General features: G+C 48.5%; 1 protein-coding gene across 10 annotated transcripts in view; it reads right to left on the reverse strand.

Annotated features, from left to right (window-relative positions):
• CUNH10orf90 (chromosome unknown C10orf90 homolog) overlaps nucleotides 1-21,548 on the reverse strand; it is a 264,377-nt gene that overhangs the window by 46,006 nt on the left and 196,823 nt on the right. For all 10 annotated transcript variants that reach the window (XM_040486763.1, XM_040486766.1, XM_040486756.1 and 7 more), the window contains one exon: nucleotides 19,165-20,287. In XM_040486763.1, coding sequence (XP_040342697.1) covers nucleotides 19,165-20,260 — 1,096 coding nt within the window. In that variant the 5' untranslated portion in view covers nucleotides 20,261-20,287. The remainder of the gene's footprint in view (nucleotides 1-19,164; nucleotides 20,288-21,548) is intronic.

Below are 21,548 nucleotides of genomic sequence, written 5' to 3' on the forward strand. Positions count from 1 at the left end.
AAATTGGTATCAGCAGCAAAGACCTGACATACATAAAGGAAAGGGGAGCCCAGGAAGCGGTAAACAGGAGATAAATTGAACACTGACTGTTTAAAAGTAACATTTGATTGCAGGAGTCACAAAAGAAGACAGAACTATAACATATAACAGAACGAAGACATAATAACCGATCTGAGAGGGTGATGGGAGGTAAGATTCTAAATTGTTTCAGAGAGGATTAAAAACATTAACTTTCAGCTCTATTAAGTTGATGTTACAATTTCCAGCAGGTCAAAGAAAGAATAAAAATAAAAAGTACAACTTCCAAACAGCAGAGAAAAAAATAGGATAGGAAGAAATTAATTCATTGCAAGGCTACGAAAGAGATAAGAAGAAAGGGCAGGACAAAGAGAAAGCCTAAACAACATGACAGAAATAAATGCGCAGACACCAGTAATCAACCTAAGTGTAAATGGAGCGCCTGGGTGGCTCAGTCGGTTAAACATCGAACTCTTGTTTTGGCTCAGGTCATGATCTCACGGTTCGTGGGTTTAAGCCCCGCCTCAGGCTCTGTGCTGACAGTGCGGAGCCTGCTTGGGATTCTCTCTCTCTCTCTGCCCCTCCCCTGCTCACATGTGCACTTGCTCTCTCTCTCTCAAAATAAATATTTAAAAAATAAGTGTAAATGGTCGAAATTCTCTAGTTAAAATAAGTAAGAATAGCTAATAACATTTTGCCAAAAAAAGGAGTAGGGATTGTACTCTTGCCCTATCAGATATTGAATATCATGAAGATACATGAAACAAAGTGATATTGGTCTGCAGAAAATATTTTGAACTGAAGTACAGTAAAAAATGTGTATCAGGATTAGAAGGCAATTCATATCTTGAAATAATTATATGAAAATATTTGATATGAGAATTTGATCTAAGCCTCCCCCTCAGGCTAAAAAATGAAAAAGGAGAAGGAGCAAATTCAGGACGGAGTAAAAAGACACATGGAAATAATAAAGCTAAAAGCAGAAATCAGTGTAACAGAAAATTCACAAACAATAAAAAAATATCAATGGAACAAAACCTAGATCCTCGGAAAAATGGCAATAAAATGGATAAACCTCTAGAGCTAGATCGATAAGGAAAAGCAAGGCACAAATTATGAAAATCAGAAATAAGTAAGGAAACATCATTACAGATCCTATGGCAGTAACAAAATATCATGAACTTTATGGCAATGATTTCAACAACTTTGATGAAATTGCAAACTTCTTCAAGGATACAAATTACCCAATAGACTCCAGAAGTAGTAGAAACACCGACTAGTCATATAATGATTAAAGAAATTGAATTTGTAATTAAAGCTGTCCCACAAAGAAAACTTCAGGCCAAGATGACTTCACTGGTGATTTCTACCAAACATTTAAACGAAGAAATAGTATCAGCCCTCCAAGTCTCTTCCAGAAATAAAGAGAATAGTTTCCAGTTCTTTGTACAAAGCTAGTATTTTCCTGATACCAAAAGCAAAACATTTCTTTTTTTTTTTTTTTTTTAAGTTTACTTATTGGGGCGCCTGGGTGGCTCAGTCAGTTGAGCGTCCAACTTCAGCTCAGGTCACGATCTCGCGGTCTGCGAGTTCGAGCCCCGCGTCGGGCTCTGTGCCGACAGCTCGGAGGCTGGAGCCTGCTTCGGATTCTGTGTCTCCCTCTTTCTCTGTCCCTCCCCCGCTCACACTCTAGCTCTCTCTCTAAAAAACAAATCAACATTAAAAAAAGTAAAGTAAACGTATAATGCATCATGACTAAGTAGAGTTTAACCTGGAAATAGTTAATTGATCATGAAAATCAGTGTAATTCCCCATATTACAAAATAAAGGAGAAAAACCCTATTATTATCCCAATAGGTACATACATAGTATGTCAGTATTCAACAATAATAAAAAATTGTATCAACTTAGGAATGGCAATGATGAAACAACCCATAAAAAATGGGCAAAGGAAGAGACATTTCTCCAGAGAAGACATACAGATGGCCAATAGGTGTATGAAAAGATGCTCTACATCACTAGGGAAACATTAAGAAGACGCACATCAAAACCAGAATGAGATACCGCTGCATACCCACCAGGATGGCTATTACCAAAAAAATCAGAAAATGACAAATATGGACAAGGATACAGACAAAGTAGAGGCCTTGTGCTTTGCTAGTAGAAATGCCAAACAGTACGGCTGCTGTGGAAAATGGTACGGCGGTTTCTTAGAAACCAGAAATTCTAGTTCTCGGTAGACACCCCAAAGAACTAGAGGCAAGAGACTCGAAGGATGGTTTGCACACCCATGTTCACAGCAGCATAATTAACAATAGTCAAAAGGTGGTGTCCATCGGCAAGATGAATCGGTACACAAACTGGTCCATCCATACAATGGACTATTATTCGGCATGAACAAGGAAGGAAGTTCCGACTCAGGCTGCAATATAGGTGAACCTTGAAGACATTATACTATGGCATAGAAGCCAGCCACAAAAGAACAAATACCGTACAATCCCACTTACACGAGGTGCCCAGAGCAGTCAAATTCCTACAGAAAGTAGGATGCTGGTTTCCAGAGACTGGGGGAGAGGGAATGGAGAATTAGTGTTTTACCGGGCAGAGTTTCAGTTTTGCGAGATGAGGAAATCTTTGTGGATACACAGTAGCGATGGGTGCAAAACAATGTGAATGTTCTTAATGCCACAGAATTGAACACACAAAAATGGTAAAGGCAGTAAATTTTATGTTATATATGTTTTAGCAGAATAAAAAAAATAAGGGAAAAATATGAATAGAATGAATCTTTCTCAACCTGGTAGACAGAAACTACCTACCTACCTACCTTCCTATCCATCTACATTTTTAAAACCCTACAGCTGGGGCGCCTGGGTGGCGCAGTCGGTTAAGCGTCCGACTTCAGCCAGGGCACGATCTCGCGAGATCTCGCGTGATCTCGCGTGAGTTCGAGCCCCGCGTCGGGCTCTGGGCTGATGGCTCGGAGCCTGGAGCCTGTTTCCGATTCTGTGTCTCCCTCTCTCTCTGCCCCTCCCCCGTTCATGCTCTGTCTCTCTCTGTCTCAAAAATAAATAAAAATGTTAAAAAAAATTAAAAAAAAAATAAAACCCTACAGCTAACAAGGGAATGATATAAGTCAAGGATACTCACTCTCATTACTGCTATGCCACATTTTAATGTTAAGTCTTATCTCGTGCAATAAGGCAAAAAAAACAAAAAAAAGGAAAGGCATCAAGATGGGGAAAAAAGTAAAATTTTAATCCTACATAATACTATTGTGTACACAGAAGATCCTAGGGAATCTACGGAAAGCACTTCTAATTATTAAGTGCTTCTAACAACATTGCAGGATTCGAAGTCACTATACAGAGATCAATTATATGCCTATGTGTAAGCAAAAAAAAAAAAAAAAAAAAAAAAAAAATGAAATGTTTAAAAGTCACGATCATCCATATAAAGTAGCATTCAGCCTGTGAAATAAGGAGGGATGCATTTAACAAAATACAGGAAAGATCTTTTTGTGAAACGTACAAAACATCATGGAGAGAAATTCAAGATCGATGTCGTGATGTGGAAGAATTTTAAAAGCATTAGTCTAAGTGGAAGAAAGCTTCCACAGAGAAAGCCTAATCTGCTTCAATTATATAGAGTCTAGAACAGGGACAGAAGGAAGATGGGAGGTTTTCTGGTCCCAGGGGCAAGGGGAAGACTGGAAAGAAGCCAAATATTCTTCTGAGGTGAAATATTCTATATCCCGCTGCGGTGTGGGTTACGCGGGCACATACATTAAACGTGTGCACTTTAAGGTAAGGAAGTCAAACCTCCATATAGCTGATTAAAAGCAGACAACAAAGCGTGGGATCAGACTGAGAGGGCTTTCTTAAAATATAAACTGAAAACTGGAAAAAGTATGACGGCAGCCAGAGCCTCTCCACACCTGACCCCTGCAATAATGAGATATCTCACATGCCAACGGGACTTTATACTTCGGACTATCTGAAAGATCCCCCATCTTTCAAATCCCTAGGTGGTAAGAGGGCAGCTTCTGTGAATCACATACTATCCAAACAGCATGGAAATTTCTACAAGGAAACTGCAGGAGTCAGGGAAATCCTCGTATAAACACAAATTCGATTACAGGATTGGCATTTCCAGCCCGTAGAGGAATGGATTATGTCATCAATAGTCCATAGACAATTGGCAACCGATTTAGGGAAAATAGATCCCAAGCTTATAACCATCCGAGGAAACGCATCCACAGGGATTACAGACTTAAAGAAAGGAGCAGGAGAAGAGTGTAAGGTAAAGGAGGCTTTCGAAGCCTGTCAGTGACACAAAGGGAAAGGGCTTAGGAAGATAATAAAAACTAGTGAATGTCAAAAATTACCATAAACAGACATGATGGTCACAGGCAATGTGGTATCCTGGATGGAATCCTGGAACAGAAAAAGGGCATGAGTGGAAAAACTGGTGAAATCAGAATAAAGTCTGGAGTTCAGTTACCAGCCCTGGACCAATATCGATTTCACAGTTCAGGTCAGTGATTCTCCACTGGGGGTGACTTTGCTCCCCCAGGAACACGTGGCAACATCCGGAGACATTTTTGGTGGTACAGCTAGGGAGACAGGGGGAGGCCAGGGATGCTGCTCAAATCCTGTAACGTACAGGACGCCCCACAACCAGGAATCTCCCAGCCCCAGTGCCAACAGTGCCCAGGTTGAGAAACTCTGTCTTAGAGAAAGGTGCTGTGATGACGTGAGGTGGTAACATAAGGAGAAGCTATGTATATGGGATATACAGAAACTCTCTGTACTACCTTTGAAACTCTTCTGTTAATTTAAACCATTTCAAGACTCAGAGTTTAAAAAGTTATGATAAATAGCATTAAAAATACAAGACGATGTTTTAACATAAGTAAAAATTCAAAAGAGAAAAGACCAAAGTGGCCAAAGAAAATATATAGGTAATTCACAAAAGAATAGAGGTATATCGCATGGCAAAATTTCACCACCAAAAAATATGCATTAATAGGGGGCACCTGGGTGGCCCAGCCAGCTAAGTGTCCAACTTTGGCTCAGGTCACGATCTCACAGTTCGTGGGTTCCAGCCCCGCGTCGGGCTCTGTGCTGACAGCTCAGAGTCTGGAGCCTGCTTCCAATTCTGTGTCTTCCTCTCTCTCTGCCCCTCCCCTGAGCTCGCTCTCTCTCTCTCTCAAGAAATGAATAAACACTAAAAAACTTTTTAATATGCATTAATATGTTGTAAATATCATTTTCCATTTATCAAAATGGCAGGGAAATTTTTGTAACGCCAATACGGAATGCCTGTGTGTGTTCGGGAAGCTGGTGTTCATGTATTGATACTATAACTTGGGATAACTGTTGCATTGGAGCTCTTGGAAACCTGCATTGAAAAACTTTAAAATTGTGCCTATCCTTTGACCCAGAAATTCTTAGGAAACTGGGTTAAGGAAATCATAGGAAATGCCCGCAAAGATTTCTGTACTGGGACTCTTACCGACACATTGTTACAAAAATGTAAAAATGTTAATAATCTATTTACCAAAAAGGTTTAAGAAAAAACAAACAAACAAACAAACAAACAAACAGGTAAATCCAGGCAATGAAAGCCTGGGCAGCCATCACGTGATTAACAGGGATACTGTAGCACATGACAAGGAACTTCACAGTCTAATGCTGAGAACGAGAAGTCTCCTAGAATGATGACTTACAGGGTTCCCCTTTCTGCTAAAAGGGCCACCTGTGGGTAGTAGGGTTATGGTTGCTCTTTATTTTTCCTCTTTCTGCTCGTCTACATTTTAACTTTCACAATGTGCATTTTTTTTTTTTTTAACAGGAGGGAAAGAAAACATTACACAAGCAGAAGAATTGAAGGAGAAACGTTACATTTACAGCCTTTTCTAAGCATTTACGTGGGAGACGTAGTCAGACCCGGGGAGGAGTCACAGGGCTCCCAGTAGTGCCCACAGCCAAGGAGGGCTTGGGGCTCAGACAATGCCAAAGGGCGTCTTCACAGTGATTATATCAACACACATTCTCCCTGACGTCTGGGTAAGCCACACCTCCCAAACGTACAAACCTGGGACCGTCCAGGCGTTCTAAGGACCACCTCTCCCCAACTCTGCTGGCTGGGCTCTGACACACGGTGGTCTTCCGTGCACATGTGTGTCGACGGGGATTCGGGACAGGATGCCTCTGGAATCCAGCGACAGTCTTCACCATCTACAAGACCATCCAATCAAAATCACCTGCACGCAGTCCACGTTGACGCAAAAATGGATAAGCCTCTGTCTTCGTAAAATACCGCAGTCTTTCATTTGCTGCGTATACACCCATCTTGCGACGCAAGCCCGGGTCTTCCGTCTAATGTCCCGCCCAGGGAGGGAGCAGATTTTAAGTAAAACTATTATCTTAAGTGAAAATCGTTCCCCTCAGCTCAGCCAATCTAGATATCTGTCCGTGGGAAAGACAGGACAAGAAGCCCCAACAGCAAATGCTTCCATAAGGTTCTGCGTACTTAGGAGCGATGGGCCTCGAAGTTATCCGGATTTTCTGGTCCTGTGGGAGGAGAAACATCAGGTCCTACGTGGACCAAAGGCCCAGGGAGGTAAGAGTTGCTCAGAAGACACACAGCCCTGGGAACGGGGAAAATGGGGGTGTTATTCTTTGTGGGGCCCACATAAATGGCATTGTCTGATATGAATGGTCCACCCCCGTTAACGGGGGCTCATGACCCAACACACGAAATGCATAACGAGGACAAAGGCAGCTGCACAGAAGAATCAAAATGATGCAGTCCTTGCATCCAAACGTTTCAACTCAGAAAACCTGGATTTTTGTAACTTCTGATTCTACAGACAACCATCACCTGATGGGCCAACTTATACACCCCTCGCCCAAGAGTTTTACTGAGTTTTACCGTTCCTACAGGGCATCTATCCCAAGAATGGGAGTGGGCACGGGCAGGCATTGGGGGGGGGGGCAGCTTCTAATTGTACTTGTTCTGTAAAAGAGAATACTTGTTCTGGGCACCTGCCCTTCAGACAGGTGAATCTCCGCCTTGAAGAGTTTGGCCAGGACCCCCTAAAGAGCAGAGGGTCAAGATGCACAGTCGAAGGGACATGCTGTCCTCTAGACAGAGCTGTCCCTGAAAGGTAGCAGCATAGGCCACCCCCAAAGATGCTACTTTGCATTAGAATTATTTTGAGCTGAAAGCCACTGAGAAAAAAGCAGAGGGAAGCAAAGCTCTCTGCCTTCTCCCTACTTGCCCAAAAGCAGGACATATATTTACAAAGATGTCCCTCCTCCCCTCTCCACCAGGAAGGACAGAACTTAATCACCAGAGATAAGTGTAGACCGATCAGCCTGGAGACAGCACCAGGGGAACGGACATAACAGACGTCGGCCTTTATCTCTATCTGCGACTGGTTTCCTCTCATGTATCTACCTTCCTGCTCTGCCGACCTTGGAAGCCTGAAATTGCTTTCTTTTGTCCTGTCATTTCTTCACAGAGTCATCGTTCTTGGTGAAAATCTGTACAAGGCGGGATTCTAAGCCACCATCCAGAGTCAGATTTCCCTGCGGACTTCCCGACAACCATCTTCCCATGGACACATGTTAATAAACTGATTTGCTTTGTTCTTGCTAGTCTGCCTTTTTTGTTATAGGGGCCCCAGAGAGCACTTAGGAGGGGGGAAGGAAAATTATTTTCCCTCCCCTACATCCTCCAGCAAAGGGCTCTTAACCAGGGAGACACCGGATTCCAGCACAGAATCCAGGGTGGGCATTTTGGCAAAGCATCCCTGGTGTGTGTGATGCCCTCCCCTGGCTAAGAACACAATTTTCACACTCCAACGGCAGCCCCTAAGCCACGTACGATCACCGGAAGGCCCCCACCCCGTGTGAGCCGTGTGCTTCATCCAGAGTAACGCCCTCGCGGGGCTGTGACCTGACCTAGGAAGTAAATGAGCCCGTGTCACAATGTGGGGACAATTTCTGCACGACTGGGGCAACGTGGCTTAAGATGGCTTTCCACGCTGGCCCCACCATCTTCATTCATCTCTCCTTTTCCCAAACTTGGTAACACTGAAAATAAAGTCACAGGTTTTAGAAAGATCTGAGCTTCTGTGTTCAGACAATGGGAGAAATAGCAAACCTCATCCAGCCAAAGGAGTTAAACATGCCCCCCTATTTCTCATATTCCTTCTTCCCCTTTTCTCTGGGTCATCTATACCTGGACCATTTTTCCTTACAGAACTCACGGCTGTGACCATTTCTTTTTGCGAGATCACGTCTACGTGGGTTTCCTACCGACAGCTCAGGGGGGTGCCGAGGACGACAGATCGTAACAAAATGGACCGAGATCCCCCTGCACCCACACAACGCTCAGTGCTCCTCGGGACACGAGGCCAGCCCCTAGCAGAGCCAGGACTGAAACCCAGATAGGTCTCACCCCCAAACCCACGGTCTTCTGCTAGGTCTCCCTGACGATCACCGTTTCTCATGCAGGCGTAGACGGTGGCTTTGCAGCCTTATAATTTTAACAGATCGGACCATAATCTCCTCATCGCGCCACAGCCCTTAATCCATGTCTCTTAATTGATCCCTGGCCAACCTGAGCAAACGGCCCCTGAGAAGGACCATTTCCTAAACAACACGGGGATGGGGACACAACCCACTCCTACCACTGAGGGAGTTACTCAGGAAAAAAAAAAAAAAAAAAAAAAAAGCCCTTTTTTCCATAAAGACAGCTGGGGTTGCTGACATGAACAGCTTTTAGAGATCGTGTAGACTCTGGGGGATGATCTGAACATCATATTCCAAGATTATGGGGAAAATGATACAATCTATCAAGACTTAACCAAGAACTAAATGAACAGACACACACACACACACACAACGAAAACCCTTGAAAATGCTTTTGCAACATTGTCCATATGTTTTCTCTTTTAACATTAAATTTGGCCATCTGAAGGATAATAAAGTTGTTCCATGACAATACTTACTGAGTTCTTGGAGGGAAACAATAGCTGGAAACTTTTTCCCCCTAAATTCTGAAACCCAGTGGGAATGCCATAGTTTTCACTTTACTCTTTCACAACCCGCCTCTGCACAGCGAATCTCACATGGCTCCCCACCCTTTCCTGGCCAGAGAGGTTTCTGACAGGACCACAGGGAGAGGTGGTTTGTGGAAAGACAAGACAGCTGGCTCCTAAGTGACCCTGACGTCAGCAAGGCTTTGTTGGGTCATCCGACAAAGGACCTAGCACACAGGTCCTGAGCCAGGGCTCTGTACTCTGTGGCTCTCCGCCGGTCGTAGAGAGGTCAACGCCAAGACTCAGGCTTGGATCCTGACCTCAAGGATCATACAATCTAGAGGAAGAAAACGGTCCTCACAATGTAGCAAATGCATCACGTGAAAACGACCTAAAAGCCCTGGGAGCCGAGACTTGAGAGAATGAGGCCGGAAGATGGCATGGAGACTGCGGCATGGCCTTGTGAGCAGGGAGGGTTGCTGAGAAGGGTGGTCCACAATCACAGTGGGCTGTAGCGAGGTGTGGGCATGGTCTGGGCCAACGGTTCTCAACCAGGGGTGATTCTGTCGTGCGCCGCCCCCCCTCCCCCCACCAGGCAACGTCTGGAGATACTTGTTTGGTCACAAACAAATGGGTTATTTGCAGAACCCAGGGACGCTGCTGAACACCGTACAACGCACAGACAGCCCCCGCAACAGAGAATGATCCGGCCCCAAACGTCTGGCTGCTGAGGCCTACCGAAGGCAACAGGGGGAGGGGCACTGAGACAGCTCCAGCCGAGGTCAAGGTGAGAAGCAAGAACAATGAACACCTACCAGCAATCACAGAAATACCAGCTCAGACCACGAGGCTGGTTTTTTTTCATCTTCCTGGAATTTGCAGAACTCAGCAGATGGACACCTCATCTTGGCCAGGCACCTACAGCAAAGGCCTCTGCAACGCTGAGGAAAGAAGTTTTCGCCTCGGCCTCTCCCGGGGTCTAATTTGGTGCCGTGCCTCAAGAACCTCACAAGGATTGATAATCTCTGACCCAGACGTTCCAGTTAAAGGATTTTTTCCAAAAGACAATAATATAGCAAAGCCTATACACCAAGTGCTCACATTAATATTATTCCAAAAAGTGAAAACGGAGTAACAACTTGAAGGGCCAAGAATGAAGAAATAAATAAAACTATGATATGGCCGTAAGACACACCCTTTCAGTCAATAAAATATCCTTTGTAAAGTACTGTTAGTATCAGGAAGTATTTATGATGTAGTTCTAAGTGGCAGAGACCCAGAGGGAAATTACATCTATAGCAGAATCTCAACTATTTCAAAGAAAAAATAAGTATGCATAAAAAACAATGGAACAAATACACCAAAGTATTAGCCATGATTATTAAGCTTTTTATTCTGCTTTTTGTTATTCTCAGTTCCCTATAATGTATTCGTCTCATGGTCAGAAAAATAAATCTGGATATAGAAATTCATGGAGGCAGCATGGCTCAGTCGGATGGGTATCTGAGTTCGGCTCAGGTCCTGATCCCGTGGCCCTTGAGTTCAAGCCCCGCGTCAAGCTCTGTGCTGACAGCTCGGAGCCTGGAGCCTGTTTCGGATTCTGTGTCTCCCTCTCTCTCTGCCCCTTCCCTGCTCATGCTCTGTTTCTCTCTCTCAAAAATAAACATTAAAAAAAATTTTTTTTAACAGGCCAAGATCTTAACAGACACCTCACCAAAGGAGATACACAGACGGCAAATAAGCATACGAAAGGGGCTCCATATCCTTTGTCATCAGGAAAGTGCAAATTAAAACCACAACGACCTACGACTAAACACACCTACCAGAATGGCCAAAATCCAGAACACTGACAACACCAAATGCTGGTCAGCCCGGGGAGCCACAGAAACTCTCAGTCGTGGCTGGTGGGACCGCGACATAGCACAGCTACTTTGGAAGACGTTTCAGCAGCTTTGTACAAAACGAAACATACTGTGGGAAGGCTTCTTGCAAAGGCAAACAAACCAACAAAAACTAAACATGCTCTTGTCATGGGATCCAGCAATCATTGTCCTCTGGTATTTATCCAGCTGGGCGGACAGCTGAAAACTCCTGTCTACCCAGAAACCTGTGCCCAGATGTTTATAGGAGCTCTGTTCACAACTGCCAAAACTTCGAAGCCTCCAAGATGTCCTTCAGTAGGTGGTAGGGAAACTGTGGCCCATCCACACAAGAGACTCTGATTCAATGCTCTAAAGAAATGCGCCATGAAGCCGTGAAAAGACACAGAGGAATCTTAAATGTGTACTACTAAATGAAAGAAGCCAATCTGAAAAGACTACATACTATGTGATTCCAACTATAGAACATTCCAGAAATGGCAAAACCGTGGAGACGGTCAAATCAATGGTTGCCAAGGGTTAGGGGGAGGGAAGATGCACGGGTGGAGCACAGAGGATTTTTAGGGCAGCGAGACTATTCTCTGGGATACTATAATGGTGGATACATGCCATTATACGTTCGTTGCAACCCATAGAACATACAGCCCCAGGAATAACCCTAGAAGAAAGCCTTTGAGTGATTATATCAATGTAGGTTCGTCGATTGTGACAAATGTACCACTCAGGTGGGGATGTTGATAGCAGGTGAGGCTGGGCATAGGTGGGATGCAGGATATGTGGGAAATCTCTATACTTTCCTCTCGAATTTGCTCTGAGCCTAAAGCTGCTTTAAAAAATAGTCTCTAGGGGCGCCTGGGTGGCGCAGTCGGTTAAGCGTCCGACTTCAGCCAGGTCACGATCTCGCGGTCCGTGAGTTCGAGCCCCGCGTCGGGCTCTGGGCTGATGGCTCGGAGCCTGGAGCCTGTTTCCGATTCTGTGTCTCCCTCTCTCTCTGCCCCTCCCCCGTTCATGCTCTGTCTCTCTCTGTCCCAAAAATAAATAAAAACGTTGAAAAAAAAATTAAAAAAAAAATAGTCTCTATAGGGGCACCTGGGTGGCTCAACTGGTTAAGCGTCTGACTCTTGGTTTTGGCTCACGTCATGATCTCACGATTCTGTGAGTCTGAGCCCCGCATCGGGCTCTGCGCTGACAGTGCGGAGCCTGCTTGGGATTCTCTCTCTCCCCCCTCTCTGTCCCTCTCCCACTCCCACTGTCTCTCTCTCTCTCTCTGTCAAAACAAGTAAATAAATAAAAGCAATAGTCTATATTAAAAAAAAGAAAACATCATCTCTAGATGCTCAAGCCAGAAATCTGGACGTCCACCTTGCCACTTCTCTGGCTCCCTCCTCCTGAGCTCACCAGTACTCAAGGCTTGTGAGCTCCGCCGCCAGACTTCTCCACCTCCCCAGCCTCCACGATGGCTCTCACCTACTCCCCAGCGATGGTCTCACCTGCTTCCACCTCTCAGCCTCTGAGAAGCAAGACAATCTTCCGAAAGCGTACGTCACATCATCGCTTCTCGCTGCACTTAGGATAAAGTTGTAAATCCTTATTCTGGCCTCTAAGCCCCTCACCCTGACCGTGACTCTGGCTCCAGCTCACGTCTCCAGCCTCATGTGGCACCACTTGGTATGTTGCAGGGGCACCAGCCTTCTCAGCAACTCACCATTCAAAGCTTTGGCACATGCTGGTCCCTCGACTCGGGCTTCAAGAATCGACTTAAAAGCCTCTCCAGCAGAAAGTCCTTGCTCACGCCCCTCTTCTGAACAAAGCCAACCCTGTTAAAGTCTCTTGTGGTCCTTACCACCCCCCTAGAGCACTGACCACAAGCTACAATTACACACGTATTTTAAGGGAATCAATTGGATGCCTGTCTTCCCACTAGACTGGAACCTGCATGTCAGGAGACCACACCTAGGTTCCGTTTCAGCAGTGTGGAGTGATAGCCTCACCCAGGGCCTGATACCATGGCTGACACAATAAATGTCACGGGGGTGAGGGAGGGACACTGGTCAGGCACTAGCAGGGGATGCCAGCACTGGACGCATGCCCAAACCACTCACTGACACGGGCAGGTGGCACAGAAGTACCTGATGCCAAGGTTGAACCTCAGTGGCACTTGTATCTCTGGGGGGGGGGCGGGTGGGGGGGCGGGGGTTGGAAGAGTTAAAGAAAGCCTGGAAGGTCCTGGTCAGACAAGGTGGCAGAGAACCCAGAGTCATGAGGGCGCTGGAGGTCCAGGATGAGAGAGCTCCTCCCTTTGACTCTGAGCACCCTTTCTACACTCTGGGAATTACCCTGAAAGCTGGACTTCTCCAACCAGCTTCCGCGACAGAAAACCACAGCCAGAGCAATACACGAATTAACAGGCTGGCAGAGAAGAGTTCAGGACGCGATATGTCCACCTCCCTCCTTCCACAGGTGAGAAATGGGAGGCTTTGGGGGCAAAGGACCCGCCAGCATCCCCCAGAGAGCTGGTCCCTGAGCAGGGAGCGACAGACTCTTCCTGTGAAAGCCCAGAGAGCTAATACTGTAGGCTTGGTGGGACACGGGTCTCTGTCCCCACCGTCCAACTCTGCTGTCCAGTGAGGAAGGAGCCATGGAACGGCGTGCGGGTGAAAAAGCAGGGCTGTGTCCCAGGGAGACCTGATCTGCAGACACAGGCGGAGGTTTGAGTTTGCCCCCCACCCCTCCCCGGGCTGCAGTTTGCTAATTCCTTCTCTCCATCTGCTGCTAGATACCACAGGTCCCAGTTTAGCTGCTCATTCGCCAGCTGACTCGATCACCGGCTGCCTTGGTTTACTGTTAACCATAAAACAAAACGCAAGGGGCTCCGGGGTGGCTCAGTGGGCTGAGCGTCCGACTCGGGCTCACGTCATGATCTTACGGTTCACGGGTTCACGCCCCACGTCGGGCTCCGTGCCGACAGCTCAGAGCCTGGAGTCTGCTTCAGACCCTGTCCCCTTCTCTCTCTGCCCCTTCCCCGCTTGTGCTCTCTCTCTCAGGAATAATAAATGAATAAACTTAAAAACACACACACACACACACACACACACACACACACACACAAAAGCTCATTCCACCCGATTCTTCTTTTATAGCTTCACAAAACGTAAGAAGACATGGTCCGAAGACTGTTTACATGGTCCTCAACCACGTTCCTTCAGCACGAGAGAGTGCGGTCACAGTAGAAATGTGGGCCAGCCACTGGGAGACAAACCTCCCATCCAGATGGCGGAAGCAGCCCCTGGAGACCGCAGAGGGCTGGGCAGGCACTTCCGGCCACGGCGACACCACCAGCGCACCTGACCATCAGCCACCCTGTGGGCTCTTCCTCCCAAACAGCCCCACCCCTGACCAGCTCTCAGCACACCCACCACCGCCGCCTGGTTCAAGGCGCCGCTCCCACACCCGCAGTGCCCAGCCTGCATCTGCTGAATGAGTAGACGTCAAGGGTGGGGGGAAACGAGTTCTCCCCGGTCCTCTTTGGACAGGGGCTGAGGGCCACGCCCAAGCCTACGCCCCCACCTCACTGCCCCCGGGCCAGCTGTGCGAGATCCCCGAGTTGTTCTGGAGAAGTACGAGGTCACAGAGGGGCAAGGGAGATTGAGCGACATGCACCGCGATGCCCTCCACCCACCCCGGCTGCTGGGAGTCCACCACGACTGTAGCAGCTGGCGGGTACAGAGTTGCCTCGCCCACGGTCACATCCCCTCCCCAGGGGGAATAAAGGCACAGCCCCCTCGCCTCAACTCGGAATAGCTATGATGGGCCATCCCAAATTCAGAGTTCCCTAAGGCCTTCATTACAACTGCACCCCAGAGTGACTTCTCCCTCTGCCCATTCCTGCTTTTTTCCCTTCCCATCCACGGATGCCAAGACCACTCCCTAATGAACGTCCACCAATCTCCATCTCGGAGTTGGGTCTCCCAAGGATCCAACACGCAAGACTGGCAACCAGGGTGAAGTCTGTTTGGGAGGATGAGTGATTCGGCGTCAGCAAATGACAGCCAGTAGGGCCAAATCTGGTCCACTGCCTGTTTTGGTAAATAAAGTTTTATGAGGACACGGCCACACTCATGTATGTATGCCTTGTCTGTGGCTGCTTCTGATCTACAACAGCAGAGCTGAGTAGCTGCTGTGGAGACCATCTGGCCCTTTACCAAAAAAAGCCTGTAGACCCCAGCTCTAGATCGTTAAAGGAAAATCACATATGTAAAATAAGGGCTCCTCAAAGGTCTTCTGGCCCCTCGAGGAAGCAGTGCTCACGGGACTGAAGGGGCTGAGCCTGATGCAGATTTCTCTGGCAGGTCTGGCCTATTGGCAGACAGCTTGTCATTTTCCCTGAGTGACGGAAGAGCTTTCGTCATGCCCTAAACCCCACTCGCTACCCACGTGTTAGATTACAGCAACAGAACAGTGGGAGGCACAGCCCTCACTCTGTGACCCAGCAGGGATCCGGTCGCTCCTCTCCAGTGAATCCCCTCCAGACAGTCACACCTTTGATCACCAGCGGTGCCAAGAAACACCGCACACGTCTCGACCAAGGCCACCGGCAGCCTGAGCACGGACTGGGGCATGCTGAGACGGAAACTCCACCACAGAGCATCAACCTTTGGGACACGTGAAGAAAAGGACCTTCGTAAGTCTCTTCTCCAAGAACATCTAACAAACTTCGACGGATGTCTTGGCAACAGGGGAAAGCTTCAGATCTAGGCCACACGCGCAAAATGAAACCGGCAATAAGTTATGGATCAAAGTCAATCCTGTTTCAGGCATGCAACACCCAGCAGAGACAACTACTCAGATCGGCACTGTAGACCCCACGGAACACCACGAGGAAGGGGGTTTCAGGCTGGGAAGGACTTCTGAGCCAATAAATTTTCACTGTACCAAATCACGTGGTTTATTACATTTGATTAGAAATTAACTGCGCAGCCCCCTCTCCTGTTAGGTTCTGGCCACCAGATACTACTACTCTGTATGTCCGTGAGTGGTCTTCAAACATCCCCTTCGCGGTGACAACGGAAGATGGCGACTGCCACCGAGTGGGTTCTCCACCCATCAGACTCCTCTGCCTCGGGCTGCTGCTGGGAGGGTGCAGAGGGGGGGAAGCCAAGTACCCAGGACTGTTCTCGGCTCTGACATTTCATGGCCACGCGGACTTGGGCCTATCATTTTATTTTCAAGACTCATTGGTCCTACCTAACAGGGATAGCGACAGGGAAAGTGATACTGTCTTTACAGAATGGTTTGAAAGATTCCACGACGGATGTCGGCCAGGGCCTGGCACCCAGGGTCTGTGTGGTACCTGCCGTGGTTGTTGGTAGGATGGCCTGCTGTGGCAGTGAAGCCTTCCTTACGGCGGGGCAGGGAGCTGTGCCACGTCCCTCTAGCGGGTGCCGGCAGGAGACGCCCCAACAGCAGAGATACAGGGAATAAACCCACAGGGACTGAGGAGAGAGGCAAAGCAGGAACCCATTCCTAAGCCCCCAGCCGCTAGAAAGAGAACAGGTCCCCCTCTGTCTGTTAGAACGTGATGCCCCAGTAGACATGGCCTATCTGTACCGTATCAAATGTCTGCAAGTCTCACAGTTTCTCTCATCTTGGCCGTCTTTCTGGGTGCGTCCGGGAGGCTCTTTCTAGAATACAATTTGGAGCACTTCCTGTCTGATGACCTAACCACTGGAACCGAAGCCGCCTTGCTTCTGTTTGCGGAATCTCCCAGGCCGTGCCTCCCTTGAGGCTGAATGTCACTAAGGCGGCTCGAGCGGACGCTGCTCACCTGGGATTTGGGGATCCTTCAGATAAAAAGAATCAGATTCAGTAACTATGAAAACATGAAGACCGCTCACGGCAAGTGGAGCCACGGGGGGGCGTCGAGAACACCCCGGACAAGATCCCAGTTGGGGACAGGAAATACAAACAGCTCCTCAGAAAACACTTGCCATAAAGCTCGAAAAGCTCTGTCAAGACAAAGGTCAGCGAGCTCCCCCTCGAAGTGCTGGGTGGCTTAGCACACGACAGACTGTGATGGTTACAGCCCATGAGTCGTGCTTATAAATCTCAGGCAAACCTTCAACAGCCTGGACAAGAAGCACATTCTTGGCACCTGGGAAGGCATACGCTCCATCGCAAACTAGGTTCTGAGTGCGAAAGTAAGAAAGTACGGGGCGGGTCGTGTGTGTGAATGAATGCGTGTGCCTGTGTACACATCTGAGGCGTGTGCCCAGAATGGCGAGCCCAAGGTTCTGTGGCTTTGAGCTTGATGACTGAGGGATCCAGAGTCACAAGGACACTCTCACTCACAGATTTCACCTCAGGAAAATAGAGCAGAGGGTTTTTTTCCAGGCTAGAGGGGACCTTCCAGAACACCAAATGCCCCTCTTCTCTAGCTCCCCAGACGCAGAAACAGGCTCGGAGAGCCAGGGCGGCTTGTCTACATTCCCTGCGCTAGAAAATACGAGATCAGTAACTCTAAAAAAGGTGATCTGGCCTCCGTGAAGATCTTTCCTCAAATGATCCAATGAGACCACGTGATTCAGAGCCACTCATATCCTGCATGTGGACTCTCTGGGATATGGAGTTGTTCTGAGGGAAGTCGGCCCACAGGAAGTAGAATTCATTCATACTGTTGGCCTAAGAACATCAGTTGCACAAGCAGCCATTCCACAAAGTCAAAATCAAATATCTTCTCTGCACCAAAGCCAAAAATAAGTTGGGGTGGGGGTGGATTTTCTCTGTTCATGCTCCTCTATTCTGAAATCAATGTTTGAGACCTTGCTCTGGTGATTTTTAAAGACCCTTTCGCGAAGGTGCCATAAATCCAAATGATTATTTCACACCATGAGACACAAGAGACACAACCTAAACACCAGGATATGCTCTGGCGTGGGGGTGGCAGGCATATAACAATGTGGATTGTACGCTTCCAGTAATCTGTATCAACAAGGAAAAGGAAGTGGTTGACTTGAACAATTTCTTAAAACACTAAATTGAGGCCCAGTTTTGCAACACTGAGAGAGGCTTACATTTACTTTTTGCAGTAAGCCTGTCAGACTCAGAGGCATTTCAATGGTCTAATCAACCTGAAAGCCATGTCAAATTGCCTTAAAAATCTCTGAGCATTCAATATATACACTCTTGTTAAAATTAATTACATCATTTACCATTCCTACGCGCATTATTGCTTAAAATGTTTTACAGCCATTTTGATTAATTAATAAAGCCTTAATGGACAAAAATTACACTATAAAATTATGGTGCGTATGCTGCCTTTCCAATTTTACTACTGTCATCTTTAAATATTTTCCCCAAGTGGAAAGTCACCAATTCATAAATCGGAGTCCCTCGCAAAAAATAAAACTGAAAATGGGAAGTTTGAACAGAGAACGAAATCTGGCCTGGGTCTAAGACCTACTCTCCTCTTCCCTGATCTCCTAAGAGACGTGAAAGGCACCCAGGGCGGCCGTCCTTGGGAATTCTCCCTGGCCTTCGCAGTGGTAGAAATAGCAACAAATTCCAGCCGAGTTGCCCCAGAAAACACAACCAAGGAAGCAGAAAACTGCAGTTTTTGCTGTTTCGCAGGTAGAATCCCCAGTGTGCTTCTTTTTGAAAATGTCCCAGAATTACTAATCTCCCCCTCACCACACACACACACACACACACACACACACACACACACACAAGAATTCTAAGACCAATCCATAAATACCAATTATCTGATTGAAAGACAAGAAGTACAGCCCTCTAGACACCTCCAAGCCCTCAGATGTTCAGACCAGAGAGACAAAAGCCTCGGGGAGCAGACAGCACTTTGCCCTCTTCACCCTGTTTTGGAACATCATGGACCTAAATTAACTTCATTTGGGGGCTATCGCCTCCTGCTCGTTACATGGCAGGGCGCGGCGCTACCCCTGGAAACAAAACTCTGAGGGAAGGTCTCTTACAATCTAGAAAAGTATCTGTGCGTATCTAAGGAGGACATCAACACTGAGTCATCAATCGCCAGTTGAGAGCCGAGCAAAGCAATGCTCCTGAGAAGCGCTTTTTGGAATAAGTTACGTACAAGAAACTCACTACCCGCCTTGGCAGGGCACTTGCATAGATTACCCGACGGATGGGGATCTGTCCTCGGCGGCCCCACCTCCCGAGGAGGGGAGCGTCCCTCACCTGCTGTGTAGCTCCAGCCAGGAATGTGAATGGACAGCTGGTTGGCACCATCACCGGCGTGTCGAGCTGCGCAATCCCCTCTCCCTTTTCTTCCAGTGACCTGGTTGGCTCCCACCTCCGAGAAGGCTGTATTTTCCAACAGAGGTGAGCCACTCCAGGCACAGGCGCTGGGCCGCAAATGCACCTGCTCCGGCGACGGGTTCTCCTTCAAGGGACTTTTGTGCAAACCTGGGTCCCAGCGGGGGCCTAGGAGGGTCTGGTTCCCCTCCGCGAGCTCCGGCTTCAAGGCTCTGCTCATTGGCCCTCCGTTCTCTGTGCCATCTACTCCATCTGGTGTCAATCTGTGTGAACTACACTTTAGGTGGAGCGACAGGACCGACCTGTGCATTTTAGGGCCAGCAAGTTGAGGTTGCTCGATGGGGACAGAGAGGGACCGGTCTAGATAGTAAATGGAATTCGGACACTGCTGAGACACCCTGAGATGGATGCAGGAGCTGAACACCAGCGGCCTCTTTCCCGACCGCGGGGCCCCTGTTGGAAAACCGTCCTCTCGGTTGTCCACATTGGTGACCCAGCACTCGTGACCCCCGCACGGCCGGGGATGGGTCTCGGGAAGCTTCAGCGTCACAGCAGAGCAGTTTCTGGAGAACTCCGCGCAAGCGAATGGTCCATGGTGCGGGCGGGGATAGGTACCCCCGGCCGGAGCAGAGGGGTCCCCGAGCAGAGCGCCCTGGGCCGCGCACTTGGTGCACAGAGGGTCCCCCACGGCCTCCCACGCCAGGGCTCTGGCTGGGGGGCCCACGCGCCTGGCCGTGATGGTGATGGACGCAAAGCCCCTTTGGGGGCCGCTGCACGGCTTCTCCTCGTTGGACGGCAGCTCGGGGTCAGGTCCCGGCTTCCGCGCAGGTGTCTGGATGGCCCGCTTGCCGGGAAGGAGGGCGAACGCCCGGCTGATGGAGACCCCGCTGCGGGTCGCCCGAGATGGCTTCGCGGGACGTGCGTGCAGAGCGGGCGCGCAGGGCGCGGGCAGCGCCGCCCGGTTTGCCTTTGATTTATTCTCGTCAATCAGCTGTGAAATGACTACGGATGAAATCATTTTTGGGTTTTGCGATGCCAGAGTCTCCTGCAAATGGGAAAAGACGGCAATTATTCAAGCAGTCCATCGTAATGCAGGCAGCGCACTCTGTTTCAAGGCCCGAGAGGACGTCCGGAACCGTGTTCTCGTCCAAGGCCATCTGCCCCACACACCTGACACCACCTCTGCGTGCTCAGGAAGGCAGAACACCCAGGTCCATTTACGAAATGGTTGTACCCTCTGGAAATCATTCTTCTGACTGGGGAATGGGTTTTCTCTGCTGGGTACCTAACCATGTTTGTGTCCCCGGATATCCTCGAATTTCAATAATTGCCTCCACCAGGCCCAGGAGCACCTGAATAGAGGCTCACAGCCTCATGGCGGAGGCAGGACCCAGTTCTAGAGCAGGGCTGGGACTTGGGGGCACCGGTTTGTGTGAGAGAGTCCTCCTCCCTCCTCCACGGGGAGCCCTCTCCCTGCCTGGGTCCCTAACCCCCTAACACAATCTTCCGCCTTTACTAGTGTAGACTGCGTTTCGGTGGTTCCCCATGCATGCCATCATGGGGGTCAAACCCCAGACAGCAGAACAAGAGAAATCAGACACCCAAGCTGGGCAGTTACCTAGACTAACACAGCGACCGTGATAATCACTTATCAGCAAGGGGAGGGGCACTGAACCAGACAGGTGGAGCTTTGCCGCATGTCAGTGCCCAGGCATGGTTTCCATCCAGTAGAGGGATCAAGGTGTTCCATGCTTCCTTACCAGCAGATCTACGTGCAAAACAACACGCTGAGATTTTTAAGAAAGCATCTGACCAGGTCAATACCAGGCGGAGGAAGCTCTTCCGTCCTGGTTTTGTTTTTAACATGCGAATGCGTAAACCATTGCAGAAAGCTACGTAGGCGACCGCCTGCAGGGTCACGGGCCCCCATTTTGATGCTCATTATCCCACACGATTAGAACGAACCCTTGCCTGGAACTGCACAGGACCCCAAATAATACGGTAACGACTCAATTCCCACCGCGTGTGGAGCCTGGAGGCTTAATTGGTGCTCAGCAGGTAGGCGGCAATTTCCAAGCTCCGAGGGGCCTGAGAATCACCTGGCCTGTTACAACTGCACGTTCCCCAGGCTCCGGAGGTTCGGACGGTGCGGGTCTGTGGGCGGGGCCCAGGCATCTGCGGCTTAACCAACACCCGGGTGAGCCTGGGGTAATTGATCCGGGGAGCACGCTTTGAAAAACACGAACAGAGGGGCACCTGGGCGGTTCGGTGGGCTAAGCGTGTGACCCTCGGTTTAGGCTCAGGTC

Source organism: Herpailurus yagouaroundi, unplaced genomic scaffold, assembly GCF_014898765.1.
Source record: "Herpailurus yagouaroundi ecotype Mexico unplaced genomic scaffold, PumYag 163, whole genome shotgun sequence".
NCBI classification, from domain to species: Eukaryota; Metazoa; Chordata; class Mammalia; order Carnivora; family Felidae; genus Herpailurus; species Herpailurus yagouaroundi.